Source organism: Leuresthes tenuis, unplaced genomic scaffold (assembly GCF_036924035.1).
Source record: "Leuresthes tenuis unplaced genomic scaffold, fLeuTen1.0.hap1 SCAF_4, whole genome shotgun sequence".
Lineage (NCBI taxonomy): Eukaryota > Metazoa > Chordata > Actinopteri > Atheriniformes > Atherinopsidae > Leuresthes > Leuresthes tenuis.
The window spans coordinates 11,197,167-11,223,101 of NW_027325358.1; the positions used below are offsets into that span (position 1 = coordinate 11,197,167).

Genomic DNA, 25,935 nt, shown 5'->3' on the forward strand with positions numbered 1-25,935 from the left:
ATACCCACATGCATTCAGCCATGCTGTGTCTTCATTTATTGACAGCAAAATGCTATAAGTCTTTGCTTGAGGCAATATGCAGTGCCGCTTATATATCCATAAAAACTTGAGAAATTGCTGCTCTACACAATAGCAACGTATTGTAAGTCCATGGGATTCGTTTTACAACCAACCCTACAAAGTATTGGAATTCTTCCACAATTGAGCAGAGGGAATGAGCTGTAGTTTAACAGGACTGCAACATGTCCTGACTGTTTCATGGTGCATTACTTTTAATATTCCAACATGGATTTCATTTCATTAGTAAGGTGTGTGTGTGTGTGTGTTTGGGGGCGATGCATGAGAGAAAGAGAGACAGAAAGAGATATAGAACATATACACAGAATGGACAAGTAGACATCCTTATTTATACATTGTTAAATTAATTGATAATATTTGTGTTGATGACATGCTTTACTTAATTTAGCATGCTATTTCACTTCACTCTAAATGCACTGCTATCATTAGAAGTTAGTTTTTAGAGCATTTCATACCTGTTGGTTAGGTTTAGAAAGAATCAAATACAATACAATACTTGATTTAGTTTAAGATGAATAGGTAAATTAGTTCACTTTCAAAGCTGTTTACCTCCTGAAAGCACCTCCTGAAAGCACCTCCTACACTGTCAAACTGTCAGTGGTACACCTGAATAATGAATGCAGGTAAACTGGATTAACCACTCCCTCCACCTTTCCTCTGGATAGGAGAATTACATTAAGTGGCAAGAAAATTTAAGGCATGTTTTCAGTGTAATACAATTGACATAACTAATCAATCTATTTGTTTATTTGTTTGTTTATTCATTTATTTGTGGAAACTTGTTAAGGTAATGGGGCTCTACTGTCCTGCAGTGTTTTATTGGGTTGCTAAAAACTGATTTGTTAATAGCACCTGCCTGCATACAGTATGTCAGCTGCAGTGTCTAAAGTAGGACATGCATTCACTACAGCTCCATGAAGTTTCATGTTTTCACAGAAACGATATTTATTGCAAGACTAATGCATTGCATTACATTAGTCAGAAAGTGCTCAGGTGTAATTTCATCAGTAGACAGGGAGACATGCTACCCCTAGCGATTTCACATAAATCCTTTCCCCCCTCAATTAACTTTATCAAGTGGCCGCAGCAGTTTCCCTCCACCCATAAGACACAAAAGAGAGACTGCAGTGAGACCAACTCTGCAGACTGAGGTTCTGACATCATATGCTTTCATATTTTTGAGAAATGGCAGGTTAAGATGCGTGAGGAATATTTCACTCAGCTGTTCAGCCATCTGACTATTTTAAAGTGTTCTGTGAAATAAACACTTTCCCAGTTGAGAAATGACCAGACAGAATAAAAAAAACCCATATAATTAGATTATGGTTATATTTAGTTCCTGTATTGTGACTGGCAGCAGTAGTTAAGGGATAGAAAGAGCTATCTATATGTTCTCTATCTGTACCTCCATGGGTTTGCTCTTGGGATCTCTAACCTCTGATATTCTCCCACAGTCCAAAAACATGCATCTAAAGCTTACTGAGGATTATCAATTGTCTATAAGTATGAGCGCATGCTTGGTTTTCTGTCTCTCTGTGTTAGCACTGTGTTGGGTTGGTGACCTGTGACCTGAGTGTAGCCTGCTAGTAGCTCTGTGATACAGTCCCGATGGCATGGGCGTAATTGGAGGCCGTGCTGTGCTGGGATAGGCTCCTGTCCCAGTGATATCCTAAAAGGGAAACAGCAGACATAGAAAATTATTAGATTTGTCTGTTTTCTTTTAATCCAATACACTTTCATGCAGAGACTGCTATTATAGTCACTAGATTTGAGCACAGTTTTAAACCTTTGAATATATTTAATTCCCAAATACTTTTTTTTTTGCATGTAGGCTAGCCTTTGTCCATTTGATTGCTCATTCATTATAGGCCTACCAATACACAGCATAAAACATAATTCAACAAACATCTTCCCTGTGAGCAGCTCCATGGAAAAATGTTAAGGCAAGTGCCAGAGTACAAGATACAAGTAATTAGGACTAAATCCAATAATCAATAAAGACATAGCTTTTTGGCAATGCCTCTCTAATGTTAATATAACAATAGAACTAGAAATGTAGTCTGACCAACTCGAAAACTACAAAACCCATAAACCTCCGTATTCAAATCCCTTAACGCTGATTGGTGAATTTGGAAACCAATCTCTTGGCAGAGACGTGTCTCGCTACCAGAGCATCCTTCCGTCATGGCGTCTGTTTGGGCTAAATCTCATGTTAACCTGCAAATCTTTTGTGTTGTATTCCTTCTGGTGCTATGTCTGCCATCCGGAGGAGGACAAAAAAAGAAAGAGGTAACACTTCAATAATCAAAGTGTACTGTAACATCAATATTGCCGTCTTCTTTGTGAAAGGTGGTTCGCAGGTTGAATGTACCGGTGCTTTTAAGCTAGTGATTATTAATGTCTGAGAGAAGATTTGGTGAATCAGTCATGTTATCGTGCCATAAGTAGCTGTTGCATGGTGTAAATGAAAGTTATAATACATTTAGTAATGTCTGGTGTACGTTTCGTAGAGGACGTTGTCTTGACAGAACCAGCTAGCTTCGGCTTATAGCAAACGCATTTAAGCAAGCTAATGCAGTGAATTTAGACTGGGGTGATGCAGTATTCAGTAAAAAGCTAACTTGGTCAGGAAGTAGCACTAAACTACCCTCTGTATTAGCGCTAATGCTCTGTGATACGTTGAGTTTTTTCCTAGCTACAGCTAAACACTCCCGCTGTTTCGCAAGCATGGACTTTATTTTGGAGATCGTGAGTGAGGAAGTCTTTATGCTTCACTTTTGCAAAGCTTAACAAAATGAGGAAGTAGTTGAGTATGAGGTGCACCGGATCGGTCGTGTACCGCTGCTCCTCGTCCATGGTTTTGCTGCCATGCTGTTATTTTGATAAGCCATTCACAGAGAAAAGGAAGTGAGGAGGACATCATGGCTTATTTGCAGTGATTTGTCACTGCGTTCATAGGTTGATGATCTTGATTTCCAAGATGGTCATCAGCTGTGTATTTATTATGCTTAAGTGATTCATAGTCACTTGGCTATACTGATAATACTTTATTTTATAATAGTAATAATAACGCATACATATGTGTTCTTGTTATGATTACTTGTAGCTTTCTAACATTGACAGGGGAGCAAACATTTTTATATTAAGGCCTAAAAGAAATCTCTAGTCATCCCAGTTGAAGCACAGTTTGATCTACCCCTCTGTCTTTTTAAGAAATATTCTGGGGGCCCATCAATGGTCCGGTGACTTTGCATCTGGATACCTCTCCTGAACGGTCACTGCCAGAGGTGGTGGCTGAAATGGTCATTGTATCGGCTGTGAGGAAATGCAGAAATAGGTGTCGGCTCATGAGTAGTTTGGCTTGTCAACAATACCGGAGCTGTGGTACCGTGGTAAAAAAAAAAAAAAAGTGTGAGGAAAAAGTAAGTCACACATCAAAACGTTTTGTATCCCATCCGTTTTCGTGTCATTAATAGTTAGGTTTGCAGTGAAATAACTTAGAATTTCCAGCATTTTCAGTCAACCAGTGCATTCCCTGTTCAAACTGAGCTAAGTACATAGCCTCTAGTTTTATCAGACCCTGTTTGGCCCTAACCCTAACAGAAAAGCGTAACCTCACGTTCAAAAAGGTTTCTGTGAGACACTGTGAGATTATTGGCAGTGTGGTATTTCAAGTCCTCTCTCTGAGCTTGAGTTCAGATAATCATCAAGAAATGATTCACTTGCTGCATCTATGCCACGTAATTTGATTTTCCACCATTCTTACTCGCATACTTTTACTGTTTGAGCAAAAAGAGCTGATAAAGACAACTGAATACTGGGAACATAAATTACTTTTTACATGGCTGCAATGGTACCCTTTAATAAAAGAAATATGTACTCTTTCAAACAGCATGAATGAGTTATTGTGTTACAGCTTGCATTATACATACATAAATAAATATATTTTACTTTAGATGCACAGACTTTTAGAAAATACTATCTTTATTCTATTACTAGGGGCATCAGAGCAACTTTAAAGATATGTTAGTTTTTAAAATTGCCATTATGTATGTGATAAACCATCAGGATGAAGAGTTACTGTGACATCCTCGTCATTGTGACAGCCTGGGGTGGTTTTGTCCAGGGTGTCCTCTCCCTTTCTTCCTGTTGCTGTTAAGCACTCTTACTCTTTCATTGCCATTTGAAGTGTTAGTTACGTTTTCAAAAGTACCTTCAGAACCTCTTATGAGGGTACACAACCGATTTCTCAAAAAGCGCAAGAAAAGGGACACACACTGTGTGCCATGTTTGCCAAAAAGAAAATAAGAAAAGTGGCACACACAGTGCTTGTGGCTGTAATGTTAGAGAGAAATGATCAGTCTTTACTGCACTTTCCTCTCTCAGTGGAGCCCAATATTTGTTGAAAAACTAGTTTGCTCAACTTTGCTCAACTAGTTTGCTCAACTTCAAACTAAACACAAAACAATGTGTTATTATGAATGCAGTGCTAAATTTTGTGCCGGTGCTTTCAGTAGCAGCTTCTTTTACTAGCAGCCCCACTGCCACTAGAGGCACTGCCACGACTGCTAATTTGTGGAAAAAGTTTATTCAGAGCCTTATTATTATGGACTGGGGACTTAGTCAGAGGGCTCTTGTAAGTCTATTGATGTACCATCTTATCGCCTTTCTTTTGGGGTGACTTTGCATATGAATTAAAAATTAATTGAACAGATTAATTGTGGAGGGAGTGAAAGAATGGATGTATGGAAAAACATGACAAGTGAACAGGTATTTGAATGAGCAAAGAACTGAACGTGTCAACAAAAGGATGATCAAAAAGCTGACCAAGCAGAGGATTAAATGATGAACAAATAGACAGATTAACTGCTGATTGAATAGCATATGAATAAATGAGCAATTTTATGAATAATTGAGAGTTACATATTTGCCCTTTTCTGTTATCTGAGAGACACGCAACCATGTGACCTATTATGAAAGTCAGTCTGCACTGAAAAAACAGGAAACGTGTTAATAAACCGCAGGAACCTGATATGACCTCCAAGTAATGGTTAAGTGCAGTGTGGACATTGCAGGTTAATTTTGGCAGTCGCATTGCTTGCTCAGGTCCCAGGTTACACAACACATCTGTTAAAGCAACTGCATCTGGGGCGATCCTTGCCTAAAATATTTTTAGTTATGTATGCAGTTTGGTCTTTCATGCCTTTTCAGCAGCACCGACGCTAGAGAATAATCAGCTTGGCACTTTGATTATGTGTGGGACGCATAGTGTTCGATACACTTTAGAACTGAGAATTTAAAGTTTAGAGAGTATCAGAGAATAAGCTGTAACTGAAACAAAAAGGAACAGAAAGACAGACGGAGGAGGTGGGAGACTGATTAGCAATTACGAACTATAGCATACAAGTTTTCTGTAAGTTATTCACAATGATACACTGTCCTTGTTATTCTGACAGATGCTTTGCTGCTTTTCTGGACCTTATGCTAATGTGATTTCAACGATGCCATACTTTTTCCTTAACTACATCGAGGAGCTGCACATCAAAGCCACAGTCTCCCATTAAAGCCACAGACGGTGCAGTTTTGGTCATCTTCTAAGTTCACTGCAAGTCACACTGTGCAACAGGCAGTGACCTTGGCTACGATGTCATCTTTTATGAGCTGAAAGACTGCATTGTCTACTACCATGTATTCGTTAGTTTGCTGGTTACAATCAAAGAGAGCACCGCAGTTCTGTAAAGTTTGTCATCTTTTCTCTGGGACTGCCGAAAATCAAAGGGTGTAGCTCTCTTTTGGCGCTGACTAATTCAGGGACACCTCCTTCTTACCTAATGATTGACACAGGATCATTCACACACCTAGCTAAAATGTGTCCAGCTGTTATTCATCTGTTTCTCTGATATTCAAGCACAGCTCTATGAAATATTATGGAAAATCTGAGGTTGAATACGGACCAAATAGTGAAAATGGGGAAACTGCACACACATGCGCGCGCACACAAAATCTCACAGCCAGCCAGCTATATTGAAGGGTTATAATGTGAGAAATGTACTCTCACAGTTGCCTGCCTGGGGCCACGACAGAGGAGGTGGAGGAGACAGAGGGAGATCTTATTTTGCTGGAAATGGACAAAATGGTGATGCAGCACTTTGTATTCATCTCAGCAGTTTCTTCTCTCCCTCGATGCCCTTTTGTCTGGCGGTGGCTAGTGTACGCTTTGACTTGAACAACAGGGATGGGTAACACTTAATGCTAAGTAAAGATATTCTTAAACCTTTCGAAATTTGAATGTCTTTTTGACTGATAAAAAAAGAGAGAGAGGACACAAGGACTGTAGTGCCCTTTTAGATAAATGGATGCTCATCTGAATCAGTAAAACGTTTTCTTTACACAGAAAAACGCAAAATTTTTGTTTTGACTGCTGTCTGGTAGTTTGGCATTTGCCCTTGATTTCTTAAGTGGCCTTGTAGTAGCCTTACATTTCTCATAACAAGATCTACTTTATTTACTGAAAGCCTAAATCTGAACAGCTCGTAAAAGGATATGTAATCATAAACAAAACTTAAATATATATTTTTTTAATTTCCTGAAAAATGTCATTTCTGGACTACAAGATTTCCATCTGACCGTGACTGCATGCAGTTACCCATTCCCAGCCCCTGGAAACGCTGTTGGCCCTAACACACACACTTGCTCACTTCTTTACCTGATACTGTAACTTTCAGAAAGCCCTCTTTATCGTGTTGGAAGTGTTTGGGGAGGGCCTCCCCGTAGCTATTCTTTGGACTGACCTTAAATCTTGCAAAATACTGCTTTTGTCAGAAAGGAAAATAGAAAAATTCATGAGAAAGCTGAAAGAATGACAGAAATCAGAGTAAATTATGTTGCTATATGCCCCTTAGGCAAAAAGAAAACCCCTTCAATATGCCCTCGTACGTCACCTCAGCTATTCTAGATATTATAGGTATTACTGTGTTTCTGTCTTAAGGCTGACCACTGCACAAAGAAAGAGTCCATGTAAGCACTTCCTGTACCTAGGCATGTGGAGTCATGGGAAGTCTGGGACTGTAGGTTTGAAGCAAGAAGAGTAATATCCAGAGAGTTATATGTCCAGAGAGATCTAGAGATTGCAAAGAGGTGTGCTTGGTCCCACCAAGGGATCTGTCTAATAAGTGGATCCAAATAATAAAAGCTGCCTACCTCTGCACACAGAGGCCCAATAAAATAATGTGATAAGCCCCTAAGGGCCACCTGCAGACTGGGGCCCATGAAGCTAAACACTGTGTAAGCACTTTTGACTCGTGGGGTTTCTTACCGACCACTTCATCTGAGAATAAACCATCGCTCAGTGATTTTGTATTCTGCAATGCATCTTTGTAGAATACCAAAAAAAAAAAAAAGAACAGATTTCCACCAGTATTTCTCTATATTTATTTTTGACTTCTAAATGCATGCGCTGTGCTCATCTTAAATGGATAAAACTCACTTCATGAAATGGTGAAAAAAGAAACGGCAAAGGGGGAAAACTTGTTGCTGATCGTCATTGCCGAGATATCAGTCACTTTTACTTTAGGACTTCCAACCCATACTTGCTAAAGATGTTCCTGTACACTATTCCAGCACCTTGATGATGTTGGTCTTGTCTGCATCTTACACCCTGCTGCAATCAGCTGGACTGTCTCAGCGGCCTCTCTGAACAGCCTGCATCTTGTCTTGTGTGGTAGACCCCGGCCTCTGATGGGCCTGTGCTCAGTGCCTGTTCTTGTGTTGCCATGAGAAGTAGCTCAGTATTGTCTAAAAGCATTTTCTCGCCACAGATAGCGCTTGTTAATATCAGCCACTTCCTTAGTCTGTCGATGGTCCATGCTGTGCAGGGGCTTATCCTTCCATAATGGTCCCTCCTCTCCTTCACTGGGTTTCAGCTGCCTGAGGCATTCGCTCAGCAGCTCATCACTGGGTCCATCTTCCTGATGTATGATAGCTGTAGCAAGTATGTGTTGGAAGCCCGGATAATGGGCCTCTATGTTTGGAAAAAAGTTGGCATTCTGTTATATTTCAAGTTTCCACAGTATGCCAACTTTTTTTACAATTTTGGTTGTACAAGATATTCACCGATCATCTCCTGATAGGAAAAAAAAAAAAAAGACTGGAGGAAAGAAATTATGTTAAATACAGAATACAACCTTTAATTTCCGACTGATAACCACACTGTAAATGGTGTCCGTTTCCGTGCTGTGAAGTGAACATGGATTTAGTTTCAGTCTTGCTGGTGAGGCGCTGGTGTCACTGTGTGAAGTTTAACAAAGTTAATTGTGTGTGAATGCATATTTGTAGAAGTTTGTCAGAATCGTTTATCCAATTCCAGAGACCACGCTGAGTTTGATTTAGGCATCGTGGAGTCGTCATCTGCATACGTCTGTTGTGCTCCCGCTGTTTGTCACAACCTCACAAAGATAACAAAGTTTCCTTTTTCAACCTTGTTACCAGTCTTTTTTTTCTCACATCACAGTATTTGTTCATTTATTTGTCAAGAATCCTTTTGGTAAAACTTCCCCCCCTTTCACTGTTATCTTATGCATGCACATATTCCAGAGCTCAGTCTTGGGTGATAGTGCACGTGTTTCCCAGATGAAGAGAAATTAAATTTTTCTCCGATCCCCCTTACGCCACTTAAACCCCAGCTGTGGCTAAAAGCTATACTTTGCACAGGAAATGTTTCACTGTTCTCCCAGTAAATTCAGGGGGTGATTTGTTTGGATCTTGCTCATTAACCGTGGTTATCTGAATTATTGATGCACTTGTGTCAGGCCTGCTTTCCCATTGACTGATGGCCTGTGTTTCTGTGTCATTTTCCTTCTCTGTTATTCCTCCCTTTCCTCCTCCTTTTCTCCTCCCCTTTTTATAATCTATAACTAGTTTTCTGAGTGACAAAGGGATTTCCATCTCGTGCTCCCCATACCCTAAACCAACCCTTTCCCCTCGTATGTCAGTTCTCCTTTATTTATTTTTTTAATGAACAACCGTGTGACATTTAGATGATTATGTGTTGACGTGAAATAATTTCTCTCTTCCATGTTCTTGGGGCTTTCCTTGTCCCTGCCTCCTAATTATCCTGTAAGGTTCCTGGCATTTTTGTAGCTAATTCCTTGGCTAGTCTTTTTAGATTTGAGAGGTGTAGGGCATTTTACTTGTTATAGTAATGTTTGTTTCTCAGTGCCATTAATCACAGATATAGGCATTTTCTGAAATTTGTTTTTCTTCTCTTTCAGTGAGTCATGTGTTTTCCCATAAATCTCTGTTATCGAAGCAGTAACACACCAACTATTCAGTCAGATACGCACAGCTTTCCATGAATGGGGTGGCAGCTGAACGGCATTTGTTGATTTTACACATGCTCATCTGTCCAGAGGTGCGATTGCATCATTGGATAATATTTTCTCACTTTTGGGTGTTGCTTATGATAATTAGCTCCAGCACCCAGTTGTTTTTCACAGCATCTGAGCCAAATGAAGTTTAAAAGTGTCCAAACTCTAGCTGAAGCTTGTCCGCTCTGTCTAATTATACAGCATATCAATATTTTCAATAAGCTCCATCCACTACTTTTTTAACATAATGCTGAGTGTTTGTTGCCTTTTTGTGTTGTGAAATGTGAGAAAATTGACTCGGTGTAGAAATGGGCTTCGCTTGATTTACTGTCCTTTCTGACGTGAATGGAAAATACCTCGAGCACAACTTGGCAATCTCAGTCTCTTTCACAGGTATGTCTGAATGAAGCTATGAGGAACATTAATGGAGAAGCAGCCAGTGTCTTAAAGACTTAATGACTTATGAAGCCATTATTGGTGATTTGAAAAGGACTTGGCATTACGTCTTACTGTAGTTGGATGCAATGTCCGCGGTATGTTGTGTCAACCAGGAACAAATCTTCACTTTCACTTTTTTCAAATGATAACTTTGCAAGGTGGAAATATCCTACCTGTATAATAAAAATAGGGTTTATAGTACAGATGCTCAGCCTTAATTTGAGGTTATATACATTTATATTGGCTGATGAGTTTTTGAACAACGATTCTGAATATATAGACTTATTTTTAAGCGGCTCAAATTTAAGTATCACCTGTGCTTGGAGATAAATAATGTACTCATCCTGTTCCTCAGCCTTGGGTTGGGTTATTTTTTTTCTCTGGGGTAGTTCTCACCTGGACACGGCAGGCAAAGTGGTGCAGTGGTTAGCGCTAGTCTTTTTCTGGCTTGATAGCTTTTTTCGAAGTTCCCTGTAATTGACCATTGGTATGACTGCAAGCATACACGGTCATCTGTCTCTTTGTAAGACCTGTCAGGGACTGACTGACTGATCCATTTGAAGATATAAAAACTGCGTCACCTGGGACAAAAAATCAGGAATTCAGGAAAACTAGTGCTGATAGTAGGACCTTTTGCATACCAGACAGACTTTTCAGCAGCTAATGTACCTGTTCTGTCATTCATCCCTGAGTTCCTTCCTCAGTCGTTATCTTAACATGGCAATGTTGTCATGGAAGTCATCTCTCCTTTCCCTCCACCCTCATCATCTTTGTCGTCTGTGTCAACCGTCCTCTCATTCCATCTTTCATTCTCTTTATTCCTCAACCCCCCCACATCCCTACTTCTCTTCCTTCCCCCCTCAGTCACAGGCTATATAAACAATGTGAGGTGGCATATTATCACACTGTGCGTGTGGGTCTCTGGGCTTGCAAATATGCGTTTTTCTGGCTTGTGGCTGATAAGGTGTCACGCTCTTATCCTCGCAGACAGACCTGTGTCACAATAACTGTTCAAAGGCTACATATACATTCACTTGGAGATGCATTCATATACGAGCTGTGACTCTTTGTTTGCCTCGCGATTCGATAACGAAACTATGCAATACATTTAAAGATGTTTCCTTTTACGATGAAAGTGTCAGAGGATGGGACTCCTTTGAGATGAAATACATAATCTGCCTTTTCGTTTGTTCTTTTTATGTTCATTTTTATTAAAACTGCAAGAATATGATTTACCTTTGGTATTGATAAAGTACTCAATTCAGTCTCAGTGCGTCTTTGAGTTATTCTCTTATTCAAGTTATTCATAGATATAAGCAGTTTGAATTGCCTTTTTATTTCGTTCGACCTCTGCACTGTGCATACAGTATGTTACATAAGCCTCTGAAGTCCACAAATACCTCTGTATACCTGGACGCTAATTTGGCTCCAGAGTGCAGGTAGAGTCGTGTCTGTCATCTCTTCTGCATTTCAGCTTCACTGAGGTGACCTCAGATGTCTGCTTTAAATGTTTTTTTCCTCCACTTTATCACCCAAAACGTCACAAAATTCTGGCACAATTTTCTTTTCCTCTTTGGTGTTTTACTACATTTGACTGAAACCTCACGGTGCATTCGACTTTATAGTTCTGCCGAGGCCAGAAAGTTACCTTTTATAAGTTATAATTTTGTGCAGCTTTAAATTTCTGATCATGTTCCGTCTCTCTACATCATTGCAGAATCGTTCACGTGAGCATCAAGATGCACCTTTTAAATTTTTTTTTTCACATAGTTTGTGAGATGGAGGACCTTTTCCTAATGCTGGGGACCTGTGGCTGTCAGAGATATCAAATTATTCTGTATCTTTATTATTAAACTCTTTCTGCTTCACTGGTGGAAAGCTCAAACAGCGTATGTGTACAGAATAGAAACGGCCATAGTCGCTTATCATAAGAAGGTGTGCATATGAGAAACAGACTGAGGCAAATTTCTGTTTTTGTTTTGCCTTATTTGACTTGAGGGCAGCAGGCTATTCCCACGACCAAAGTCCTTGTTAGGTAAAACTTAGGAAAATCAAACCGTTCATGAATTATTGAATTATGTTAACCTAGCCTTTTCAAAGCATTTATTTGTCCAGGGATTGTCAAGAAATCACCATATATCCCTCTGGCACTTCTGCTGCTTATCATTTTCTCAGTCACACCTGGGAGTCTTTGGAGCAATATTGTAAATGCAGCTGGAGGAAGATGCGGTGGGTGTGGTTGCGGGTCAGGCGTTGACTTCAGTGATTATTAGAATTCATGTGAAAGTGAGACTGCGGAGAGGAAAAAGATAGAAAACTGCTTATTTCCCTCTACCCAGATGCATTGTGATTTATTAGGAACTGCAGTTGTGTCAAAGCTTGCAACTCCAACTTTTAGGTTATTTATGGCCCAAAAATAAGTTATTAGCCACACACATTCACACACACACACGCATGCTGACACGCAGCATAATACCTTAATATAATGTGATGAACTGACACAGTTTAGCATAAAGCTGTAGTCAGGATAAATGCTAAATGCCATCAAGTGTCAGACTTGGTCCCTTCCATCCTTTTTCAAATTTTACCTTTTTATGGGTTTTCCACTTTTAACCCGCTTTTCTTTTTTTTGTCTTTGCTGTTTAAATTCTTTTGGAAAGTAACAAATTGGGACTTTAGGTATCTACGATATCTACGGTTACCACAGCTATTATCCAAGCTTACAGTCCAATGCCATCCAATACTTGATCAACATTGGGATGATACAGGAGCAGGAAACTGTAAATCCACTGGATGTGTGGTACACAAAGCTGCAGCTGGGATGCAGAAGCTTATGAAAGCTTGTCTTTAAAAAAAGAAGAGAGTATGGGAGAAATCCTTGCACTGTGACCGACGGCTCATATCTAATGAAGAGTTTGATTTGTGTTGATTGTTGCATCCCTTGAATCACCTGAGCAACTGGTGGTCACTCCTCTTCCCAGCTGTTCATATTATCGACCAGCCAATTAGTCTCACCAGCTGAGCTCGGAGCACGGTCTGCTCAGTGCAGTTAGCTTACCATCTCCCTCATGAGACTGACACCACCACTTTGCAGTTGGCTGTAGGACAGCTGTAGCTTACTGGGCTATGAGAAGGACACCTAGATTGTTTTACATTTTGAATTCAGAGAAAGTGAACGGAGAATAAAGCTTTATTAAATGCATTTATTCAAGGCTTTGGAAAAAGGTTCTGGACTGCAAGTTTTATCTAGTGGCATGAAGAACAGAAATCCTAACAAAAGCGATGCTAAATTTCAGTGACAGCTTTGATTAAAGCAGAAGTCATCTTTTCCTTCTTTAGATTCGATTTTGCAAGAAATTACGTAGTAGAAATATCTTTTCAGCCTGGGTTTTTTTCTATTTGCACCCCTCACGTTGTCCTTGCTGACCTGGTGACCTCAGTCACAGTTCTTTTTTAATGATGTGTGAGCAACCAGTGTTTACCTTACATCCTGAAGCTTTTTATACCCCCTCGCTGTGGGGGTGAGAAAAACTTGGTTCTGTGAGGCATTGTGCTAATTCAGTGTGTCATTGATCAGTTGTAGCTTGCTTGTAAATGGAATGATTATCATCAATTAGATTATTTACAATGTCACAAAAAAGTACAGGTAGACTTTGAAATAAAGCTAAGTAAATACAAACAGAAAATACAAAGAGAGAGTATGAATCCTGCCAAAAAGCAGCTTTTTTTTCTGGATGCTCATACTTCCACAAATTAAATAAATTATAAAATCTGATGTCTACACATAGCAGTCTCTTTATTGTGAAGGTAATTCTAATTCTATTGAAAGGAAATCTAGCTGGAGTAAATTTCCATTTCAATGTAACTTAAAGTACTGAGATGGTTAACCACAGTAACTCGCGTGTCCCTGTGATATTTTTGTTTTCAGAAATGCTCTCAAACCTGCTGTATCTGCAAGTGTAATGGGTTTGTTGAGACTGACATAAAAACTGCTTAGCTAAGCAAATGCAAATAACAAATTGGAGTAGCTTATGAGGCCAATTTAGGAGCACATTATCCTCTCAGTTATTAAGTGCTAATACTGGCGTTTGCCTGCAAAGGCTAATGGGGTAGCATACTAGGCCAATTACACTTGTTTTTCCAATATGATTCTCTGTTTATCATGTTCTTGACCCTGAGTGCAACTATGAAAAAATAAAAACGGCTGAAATATTGGCATTGTCTGCATGCTGGACAAGTACATAGAGTTAGAGGACACAGAGAGAAGAGCAAATGGCAGCTTTAGAGGTACTAAAGGTCACACGCTACACCTGGGAAGCAGAGAAGAGAAAGACGACTGACCTGATTGTCAGACAGGCTTGCAACTTCATGACCTTTAGTTTGCCCACACTTCTCACTTGCACATTTTTCTTGTCTTTTGCCATACACATAAGCCAAAAGTTGGTTCTTTTGTCTCTCTCCTGTAAAAGTCTGACTCACCAGAATTCCGTTGGTATGAGCCTGTCAGCCAATTGGCTGCTCATTTCAGCAACCCTCTCCTTCCACCATCTGAGTGTAAATGTTATCAAATTTTCCTTAGCTGCAGAAATAAAGAGCCACAGAGCTTGAATTTATGTGCTGAAGATGGCAAATTATGATTGCATGATACAGCTGGCGTAGCTGTTCATTTTTCATGGAGATCCACGAAAATTGTATCTGAATTCGCAGTCTAACAGTTACACTTTTTCCCACCAAGTTCCTCTTGAGATGGGTGTGTCTGGCTTTATTTTCACTCTTTACCCCAGAATCACAAGGTGGTTTAGACAAACCATTCACCATTGCTCACACAGTGCTGTAGAGCTGGATCTCATCAAGTGAAACTACACCATTCCCTTTAAAACATGAACACGTATCTGTTGCCACATAAATGTTTCACCTTTACATGTTTTTTACTCTTGAATAAAAGTGACCAGGTGTGTAAGTTTGTTAGATAGGCACAAAAGAAATATTTCTCCGATCATCACACACGCTTTTGTTTGACATGTTGAAGTAAGGAAACCCTGACATTATTCTTTATATTCGACTTGATGCAGTCCTTAGCTTCATAGTATCCACTTCAATGTGAATGGTACATTTTGTGTGCTGTGACTGTCACCGCATATGTCTGAATGAAGCTAAGAGGGGCATTAACATAACTATGCCCGAATGATAGCATGCAGTCACTTAAACAGACTCATGAAGCCATCAGTCAGCACAGTTACACGCACAGCTGTGTCAATCTACAGTTGCAGCTCAACTTGGCAATTAAATCTAACCACCATCCTTGACCCACAGAAGCAAAATCAAGATATTGACTGTAGTGTGTTCAACACTGATGCTGTTGACTGTGAGTAAATGTGCAAGACATTCTACGGCTTGTAATGTGCTCTATAGGAGATCATCATTATTATAGGTGTAGCCAAAATTCACTGCAAAGATGTAATCTCCAACTTACTTAAATGATGATGATTTTGTCAGATGAAGCTGTAGTTATAAAATCAGGATTTTATTAGAGCAGAGCGACAGTCAGAACGACCGAAAGTTGAAACAGTCTTATTGTGATGAAAAATATGTGCTTGAGAACAGCTTGAATGGTAATTTTTCTGTGTTGATTTACATATACACTTTTCGGTTTTTGCAAAAGACAGAATTTTGGAGCATTTGTGGTGAGCCGAGGCCCATTTGAGTCTACATGATCTTGGCTCAGTTTAATATTTTGATATTTTTGTCACTTTTGTCTTAATCCATCTCTCAACCCCCTTAAATGACCAAATATTTGTCATGCCCCTTCAGTGTTCAACTTGTCCTTCTTCGTCTCTGGTGCACTTTTAGAGGGTCAGATGGTAATGGCATCCTTTAAGCACTCCAAAACCTTTTAAGTTAATCACCTTTGTCGTCCTGCGTGCAGAGTAATTCCGACTCTTACATACTCTGAGTACATTTTTTTTATCCAAGTAAAAAGTATATAGAAGAGTCTGTTAGAAGAGTCATATAGTCTGTTGATGAAATTTTGGTCCGTTTTTTCTTAATTGTTCTGTTTTTTGCTTAATCAAACCTTGAGACCACCCACAGCTGAAATAACCGAGTTAGCACATTTAAAAACTTCGTATTTTTTTCCTACTTTGAATCATTTAGTCATTTCATCACAAAACACATAAATGTTTGAAACAGCCACAGTGAAAGTGTGATTACTCAAAAGCTCATTGATCATTTTGTATTAAAGGTTTTTTTTTTATTTTAGAAAATCAAGAAGAGTATTCTTAACCAAAGATAAGAAGGCACAGAAAGACTTGATGGTGGTATGTTCCGTACATCGTGATAAAGTAGCTAACTGCTAGAGAGATGAAGAGATTTGATCTGCTGCCGAGGGATCTGTTGATTTGTTGTTCATTTGTATTATTCCCAGTGGTTTCCAGACTTGTTTTAGAATATTATTTCTTTATTGACATTAATGCCCTGGAGTTGCTTTAGATAGTTTTATTTCCATCTCCAGGTTTAGACTGACTCAAGGTGTATGTGCGTCCTTGGAGCTCGTCTAGATTTCTTCTTTCCTTTTTATGATAATAGGGAAAAAAAGTGACAATTTGTATTTCCTCTTAAGTCTTTGTAATCCTTTAAACCATGTAAGACCTTCACCATTGGCCTTTTTTTCTTTGTATTTCCAACCCAGACGGACAGGCATACAGCTAACAATGCATAAGCTCTATAGGAGACGCTATTCATTGATAACTACAGCAACGTCATTACAAAAAGGATGAATTGCTCAAAGCAATAAGTAGCAAAGAAGCGCACACAAGAGCTGTGCTGGACAATCTTCATTTTCTTAACGTTTGGTTACACTCCACCACAAAGCAGACCTTTGTCCACTTTGGCTTCTGTCTTTTTCACAGGAGAGCAAAGCTGAAGGACCAACAGCAGCTCTAACACAACTAAGAGCTGGCCACAGCTCAGACTGCATAACATATTTATTAGACTGACCCCAAGTGGTAGCAAAATACTATACATAAAGATTTGGGTTTCTGGGACACCTATGGGGATATATTTTCAGCCCTTCACAGCTTTCACCAGACGAGCATGTGTCTGGCTCCCCATTGCTAATTAGCATATGCACCACCAAACAAATAGCTAATTAACATATCATTACATATATTAATCTTTGCAGAGGGGAAATCATGTTGCGTTTGAAACTCCTACAACTGATTTCGACATGGATTGTTTTTGTTGTTACAGCAGTTGGCAGCTGTCCTCATTTGCAAAGGTTGACTTCAGCAGATAATTCTTTAGCAATGACATTGCTTTGTATATATGCACAGTATTCAAATCACAGGACTTCCAGTGTCTAATAAGTCAAATGAACTTAAGGAAATCACTCTAAACCTTTAGAACAGAAGAGGGGGAAAAAAACGACTCCCAATTTTCATGACTGATCCATAGTAGATTTGCTTTTTTGTTTATTTATTCATGTATTTACTCATGATTATTTATTTATCATTATTGAAAGATAATATTACTCACACAGCTGCCACGTCAGCATTTGCTGTGACAGTATTTATCATTTTTTAAACCCTTTAGCAATTTTTTATTTTTTTTTTTCAACGACAAAAATTAGAAAAGATCCTGTTGATGCAGAACTGTAATGATGAGAATTTGAACATTGCCCAAAAATAATGCAGACCATTCTTCCCAAGTAGAGGTTTCAGCAGACCTAAATGCAGATAACTAAAACAAAGTCATTCTACAACTGCTTCAGGACATGCATTAAACACATAATACACATAAATCTAACCAAAAAATACAACGTTATTTTGAAATTAGAGTAGAATTCAAAGCCAAAAATGGATACAATTTCAAAACGGGATTACATTACAGTTGTTAGTGTTCTCTGAAAGGGTGTATGATAGTATATATCCTCCCAAGCTGACAGTTGGATAACAAGTTTAAAAGTTAAGTTGTTTAAACTTGCATTAAAACAAGCGCAAAAGAGGTGCCTTAGGGAGAGGAAATGACAGGAGATTTAAAATGTCACCCTGTTTGCCTGGGAGTTTTAGATTGAACCTGTAATCTGGGAGCAACAAATTTTATATACTCTATAAGCATCACAGAGAGACACAACCTCTAGCACTAATGGGGAAAGATATGAAATAGAATCACTGGGGAATGAATGATGGCTGAACGCATGAACAAAGGCAGGAGAAAAATGCATTTATTTCAAATAATGGTTATTTGACAGATAAGCTGACAAATCCCCACCCACAGCCCCTCTCGTGACAAGTCATGATATTTCTGGGAATCACAGATTATGTGCTGACAAATGTGGACTTGGCAACATGAAAGCTTGTTGGTTTGATTCACTGCAGGTGAGAGACGGAAAATGATACTGTACCACTGACAGCCAGTGGAGTCACAGACCTGGTTTCGGTCTGCGTTGGTCCGTGGTGGCACATCACCACATGAACTCTTCTTTCTCTAGTTTTATGGAAACAGAAACACGCTCACATGAGTTCAACTCCAGTGGCTTCTGTTTTGTGTATGTGTGTTGCAGAGAGTTCTGCTTGCAAAATGTTAGAGGTCAGTTGCATCAGTTTTGCAGATATTTTACAGACAACTATTCTCAACGCATGCTGTGGTTGTTTATGTCCACAGTTTTGTTGGGGTACATTTTTTTCAATGCCTGTTTGGCTGCATACTATAAACCAGTATTTCTGAAAGATGTTAGTCAGTATTTTTTTACAGTGTAAATCTGCTTCATATAGTCTCGCAACGTCTTTCGTTTCATGGTTGCCTAGAAACCTTTTGTATAAATAGTGAAACATAAGTGTATACTACCACAGCCAAATAACCAATTAAGCTTTTCTTCTTTTGTCTCATCTTTTGACATTTAACACAATATAGTCACTGAAAAACAACCCATTAAGAGACTACAACTTCTTGTAGCTTAAAACATTTCCAGACTGTCCCTCTGCTCTTATAAATTCCTGATTTTATAACACAGCATCAGCTCAGAAAATGATCTGTGAAATGAAAACCTCTGTTCAGTGAATTTGACTCTATTTACATGTATGATAATCTTCGAGAGAAAAAGTTAGAGATGGAAAAATAACTTGAACGTTGTCTTCTATAAGCCACAGTATTGTGGCGTCGGACATACTTTGTTTAAGAAGTCTATTCCACTTCTCTGCAAAGGAGAGTAATCCAGTGAATTGGCAAAGTCATTATCTCTAGTCAACAGTGCATGTAAATGCATCGAGTGATGGAGGAGGTAAAGACAGATTGAATTTTCCCACCTGTTGATTATATATCAGCTATTAAGAATTCATTAAATGTCCATATCTAAAAAAAACAAAAAAAACACAAGCTTGCATTGCAGTTGTTATAGAAAGAACTTGGTTACTTATTCTAATGCTTACTTGTCCGCATCCATAAACATTCTGTCATCCTTATGGTCCCATCTGTCTCCTTTTCCATTTTTAAAAATATATTTTCTTTCCTCTCCTGTGTTTGCTTGCCCCTTAACCTGGTCCTCAGCCCCTCTTCTTATTGCTTAATAAGTAAAGGAGCATAAAAACCTGCCACCGACTGCATAAACCTCACACTGTTGCTCAGCCACCATCTTATAACAAAGCCATAACTTTGTTCTTGTTGAAAATCACGAAAATGAACCCCCCCCCAGTTATTATCCACAGTTTAACACAAAACTAAAAGTCTCCAAGTTAACAGGCACAAGTTGTTTTTTTATATATGTGTACATGTCTGTATATCTTTCTGAGGACGGTGTGTGGAGTTATCTATGCTTGGGTTTGAGTCGGAGAAAGAGTGAGAGACCGTGAGAGAGAAGTCTTTGTTCTTTGTCATATGAAGCCAATTTCCAGTAATCCTTCCTTCAATCAGGGGAATTGTAGGGAGCTGTATAGGAGGATGATGGCCAAAGCCAAGACCCATTCACTTACAATAGACCCCGCTTAAGACCGCCCAGAGCAAGGGATTGTTCATAGAACAAATACTGTTAGCTTTTCATGTGAATGGCTCGCAGATCAAATCCCTGGCTGGCTGTCCCCATCCATTTCTACAAGGTAACCCATTTCAGCATTTGGACACTAATGGCTCCGTATAGGGATGTTACGGTTCAGCATACAAATGCAGACATGCAGGAAAGTCTTTGGATGTTATTTCAGTTAAGTTTTAAAACCATAGCGGGTTGGTGAGGGGGACACAAACCTCCCCTCCTCCCAGAGAGTCCATCATCATCAGTCCATGTCTCTCATCAATTACTATTCACATTAATGCATATATGTATATGTAGCCAGGAGCCCCTTATAAAGATGTGAGGGAGTTTATCAGAAAGTATTTAAATAGCTTATTGTATTATTTGGTTTAGGTTTGTTTTAAATACATTTATATGTATTCAGTAGTGTTTTTTTATTTATCTTATTTGGTATATATCATATTGAATCAATGAAACTTTGTACTTTGACCACACATTGCTCTACATAGGGTGTTGGATGCACAGTCTTATGCAATGCACTCTTAAATGAGGCAACTGATATAGGTTATTTAAAGGCCAGTGCCAGGTATAAAGTAAAAAGGGCAGCTGTTGGCTTACATTTGAGGTTGATATATTCCTTTTTTTAATACTCTTAGATGGAATATAACTAAATAGTAACATAAGCCACAGCATCACTTAACTTAGAATGACATCATTACTATTTTAAGACTGTGTTGTCTTCATTGTCTGATCTTGTTAATCTAAATATACTGTATCTAAAAACTTGTCAACTGAGTCAAAGTCCAAAAATGATCGAAACAACAAATTCTTATGTATTTTGCCTCAGTGGTAGACTGTGGGCTCACCAACATTAAAAAGCCTAACAATTAGCGAGAGTGTGCTGTATAATTCATTATGTAGATCATTTTTCATAATGATTCGCCACAGTTTTGATATGTTTTGCGATGTTAGATGTTGTAAATGAGCCGTAAGTTGTCACAGACTCCATCAGCACCAGTGCAAAACTGACCATTTTCAATATTTTTCATTGTAATATGATGCCACATTTTATCATTTCAGATGATTTGTTAGACGCATCTTGAGTATTGAATAATATGCTCTGTTCCACTTTATTATGAGCAAAAAATGGAGCCCCATTTATCTGTCCTGCAATAATTCTTAGCTCCATGAGGGTCAAAAGCAGTTTTATGTCTAAAATTGTTTCCGTGTGTTTTTAACCAGTAAGACCAAGTTGAAAACTGAATACACCTCTTTCTTCATCATCCAGAAAAATCTTCTCTCATCGATGGTTTCATCATAAACAAAACTATGAAACAATCATGACGGAGGATTAATATGCAGACTTTGACTGTAGCTTGCACTGGTGTCACAGGTCTGCCGGTTTTTGGTGAAAACTGTATAACGCAGTATTGCAGGTTCAGAGGAGTCAGGCTGAGGAGAACATAAGACAGCTTGCAAACTAAATGATTTATGATTTTAAAAAACTATGTGTTCAGCAGGGTTCTGGTGGGCTGGAGCTTATCGCAGCTGCCATCGGGTGAGAGGCATGGTACACTCTGAACGGGTCACCGTTCCATCACAGGGCTAACACAGAGACAATCATACACACTCACATTCACTCCTAGGCTCAGTGTAGAATCATCAAATAACCTGACATATATGTTATTGGACTGTGGGAGAAAGCGGGAATACGCAGAGAGAACCCTTGCATACACTGAGAAAGCATGCAAACTTTGGAGGGAGCTAACATTCTGTTTGCCAGTTATACATAAAACACCTTTTTGTTTTCTCTCAAACACTATTCCATCCAGTAGCTTAGCATGGCTTCCAGTTTGAGAGCACCTACCTCCCACAAAGTGGTCACCACGGAGATGGGTGCTAACATTGTTTCACAGCAACCACACAGACAAAGGGACAAGCCTGGTAGCACTGCACACGCATCAGTGTTCCCCTTTTTTTGCATAGTGTCAAGAAATAATTGGCTTTCCAGTGCCAATTTGGACAAAATGGCAAATCAACAGTAAGATTGGGCTGCCAGTCACATTAAGTATTTGTATTACAGAAGTCATAAAGATGTTTGCCCAATGCGGCCTTGGCATACAATGATAAAAATTAAACAAAAGGCAAACATTAAACTCCAAAAGATTATGCTTTTATTTTTATTCTTGTATTTTGTATTCATATAATCTTATTTGATCAAATGAAACACTTAAGAAAAGCTTTTTATTCAAAGCATAGTTTTTATTGTGACAAGTACTCTCCAGCTGCTCTGTGCTCAGTTGTTTTTCAGGACCTTTATCATCTCTTGTTCCTTCAGATAGTTCTTCTGTAAGTTTTCAGCACTTTTGTTTGTGTCTGTATAAGAAACACAAGTCAGACAGTGCATCATTACTGTCAGTGTGATTGACATTCAGGACTGGCAGCTCTCCCTTTGGGGCCGCAGACATGTGGGTCAAGACTAGGTAGATGATGTACAGAGAGCACTTTTTACCTCCTCTGGACACACACAGGGATCTGTGCATTTTTGTGTTGGCGTGTTGTATGACTTTGTGCTGTGTCTCTGTGAATCTACTCCCCTCATTATACATGGCTCATTAGAAGTGTTTGTTGTCTAAAACTCCCAAACAACACAGTGTTGACTGTTGCCTGTCTTCTATCTGCCTTATCCTCCTCCACCTTTTAGTTTTTGTTTGCCTCCGTTGATCTTGTCCCCAGGCAGTTTACTGGAGAGATTTAATGTGCAGTTCTATAGCCAACTCCAAGAGCTGATGTGTTTTGTTGTAGATGTGTGAGAGAATGAGGTAGTGCTCGATTAGAAGTTGGAGAGAAGTGCAGTACTAAATTATTTAACTACCGTCTACTTGATCCAATGCTTGCTAACTTTAGTGCAGAAACAGTGCTTGGCAGAGTCAGATTGAAAGTTTCTGCATATAGTTTGAAACTCCCCTTAAAACCAGTGTTTTTAATGAGATTCAATGGTGCATGAGAGTCTCATTCTAGGTGAATCAGCCTCTCATGCATATGTTTACTGCAAGCAACCGAGAGGAGGAATTATGAAAAATGTTGTGCAAGTCTGCACACTCAGGTGTCTCAGTTGGGAAAACAACTTGATGACAAATTGATTGGCAGACAGAAGTTTTTTAAATTAAAAATGCATGACAAATGGCTCAGATGTAGCACTGTCTAGTTCAAAACCAGAAAAATGCTGTGCAGATTGTTGTAAATGAAAGCATGCTTCTTGCTCAGATTTTTTCCTGTACAGTTTGATCAGCAGAGGTTGGAAAAACAAGTGTTACATCAGCAGGTTGGCTGTTTCATCATTCATCAGCCCAGAGCTGAAGTCTGGGGAAGATGATGCTGGCAGGACCAAAAAAGGGTCCTCTTTAGAACTAACGCTGGCACAGTTATACAGTAGATTTACAGAGTTTTGTACCATGCACACAAGGACGTTCAAGCCACACATATCTACTGGACTTTCTTATTAAAAGCAGTTCCTCTTTCAAAGTCACTAGCTGGTATATTTTTGTACTCATTTCCAGCAAGTTGCTCATCTTCAGCATTGTCTCCTCCTAAGATCCAAAATGTTTGTAACACCATAGAATTTAAGAGATAATACCTATGATAGACAAGTTTGGTAAGACAAGTCACAGAATTTGATAAGCTTTAATGTGAACTTAGGTAAGTTGGGTAATAATATTTATTTGTTGTGGAGTTAGTGACCTTTTTTTAATGATCTGAAAATCTTAATCTTAAATCCTCTCTCTGTGTGCTCAGAACCTCCTGTCGGAGAAGGTTGACCAGATGATGGAGTGGTCCTCCCGGCGTTCAGTCATCCGAATGAATGGGGACAAATTCCGTCGTTTTGTCAAGGCTCCGCCCAGGAACTACTCTGTCATCGTAATGTTCACTGCTCTGCAGCCTCAAAGGCAGTGTTCTGTCTGCAGGTATGTACACTTATAGAAGGATTCAAAACTACTGCAGTTACCACAAGCTGCCCAAAATGTAATATTTATTGCTTTGTGAGTAATGTTGACATTTTGATCATAGTGACTCCCCCCAGTCATACTGCCAAAAAATGAATAACTTCCACAGGATATGACCAACAAGACTTACTTACCCACTTCCTAACATAAATGATTAAAACAATTTGGAAGATTTTACATAAACACAATAGCAAGCTTCGAAATGGCCTTTTTATTACAAAATCAGGCTTGTATTTCAGTACAATGGACAGCTCTGCACAAAAAACCCTGTATAGAACTGATGTTAGCCATAGCTGTGGATCTGTCCATGGTACTGAATGCATGGTTGGTTTAGCCAGTGCAATAAAGGTGCAATATCAAGCCTCTTATTAGATTGTTATATTTCAAATGCCAGATTGATGGACATACTGCACTCTTTTTGCTCTGATTTAAATGCAACTGACTGAAATTGCAACATAATAAGTAACTGGTTGTAAACTTATAATCTGCTGCGCAGTATGATACTTTTCTTTGATATTTAATTTATTTTCCTGTTATTTCTGTCTTTCATCCTTTCTCATTTATTTATTTATTTGTTTTTATGGTCATTAAATCCATAGATGTGTGGGTGACCTAAAAGCAGTGGCTAATTTGAGTTTTAGAAATCACTGACTCAGTTTGGAAAGCATGGTTTATTATTGTCATTATTTCTTTATTATTATTCTCATTTTATTTTTTTGTACATTTGGAGTAATTGTTTGCTCAGGTCTATAAAGAGAAATGTCAGAACAGAGCATCTGGTTTGTTGTTGAGGTGTGGATGGAAAATAACTGAACTTACTCAACATTGTCACGTTGCTTAGACATAAAATATGTATAATCTTTTTTCAGTCTAGCCTGTAAGAGAGCTCTGATCCATTGTCTCACTGTAGAGTAAAGCTAACCAGCAACTTGTGTCTCTGTAGTACAATCCTTATATTTGGCAAAATTAAACACTGGACTAGTTGATGAAAATCAACATTGACCTTGACCATTCCTGACCTGACTTTTCCCTCTAATCAGCCATACTGCTGCTTCATCAGTTGCTTGATTAGATAAGTTATTCATCACCCAGGTCTGCACCACAAAGTATCCAGATAGACCAGACTGACACAGTGTTTTGATTCGTACTGGTAACACGGCCCATTTTCTCTTCATATTTTGTGCTCTATGATATAAATCCAAAAAGTCTTTTTGGTAGAAGCATAATTAGATAATGTATCACCAAAGCAGCTCATATTTTAGGTTTACAATTGAACTCTCTCTATAGTTTTTTTTTTTTTATCTTATTTATAAAAAAAATAAAATATTCAGCCCTTTAATTGTGCACTTTGTTGAAGTATCTTTTACACAAGTTAGACCTTTGAAAATGATTCTTTGGGTACAAATTATAGCCGTCGTCTTTCTCAAACTAAATCTTTGTTGTATTTTTTTTATTTTTTTTTATCATTTCCTTTTTTTTCCCCAACAATAATACAATACTTGAAACTTACATGTTATGTTAAATCAGCATTATCTTATATTATTTATGAATGTTTTATGCTAATATTCAAAGATTAACACAAAAAATAGACAGACTTCTTGGCAATAATATTTTTCCACACCACCCAGTAGACAACTACTTTACAGGTTCTAATAGCACATTATGGGTTCAATTCTTATACATACAGTATTATCTCACCTAGACTGGTCTGAAAATATCTACGTCTGGCCATTTTCCTCAGAATGTGTGGCGTATAATAGCTTTTGATGATAGAAAATATGATGAGAAACTTTCCTCAGTTGCCATATTATGAATAAACAATGAACGAATAAAACATGTCATTAGTGGATTTCAGTGACAGCTAAGTGTTACATACTTTTAAGAAAGATGGACACTTCAAACAGAATAACCTAACATTAGCTGTAAATATTACAATGAGACATCACCACATATTGCAAATCCTGACAGACGATTTCTCACTTAAAGCCATCGTAAGAGATGGCTGACTTAAGACACACAGGAAAGAGACATTAAACTAAGGGGGAGTAGT

At 38.6% G+C, this 25,935-nt stretch overlaps 1 protein-coding gene across 1 annotated transcript in view; it reads left to right on the plus strand.

The window, feature by feature from the left end:
* Positions 1 to 2,232: 2,232 nt before the first annotated feature.
* LOC140305619 (dolichyl-diphosphooligosaccharide--protein glycosyltransferase subunit TUSC3) overlaps positions 2,233 to 25,935 on the plus strand; it is a 58,143-nt gene continuing 34,440 nt past the window's right edge. Inside the window, exons 1-2 of the mRNA XM_072384566.1 lie at positions 2,233 to 2,367; positions 23,677 to 23,846. Coding sequence (XP_072240667.1) covers positions 2,263 to 2,367; positions 23,677 to 23,846 — 275 coding nt within the window. The 5' untranslated portion in view covers positions 2,233 to 2,262. The remainder of the gene's footprint in view (positions 2,368 to 23,676; positions 23,847 to 25,935) is intronic.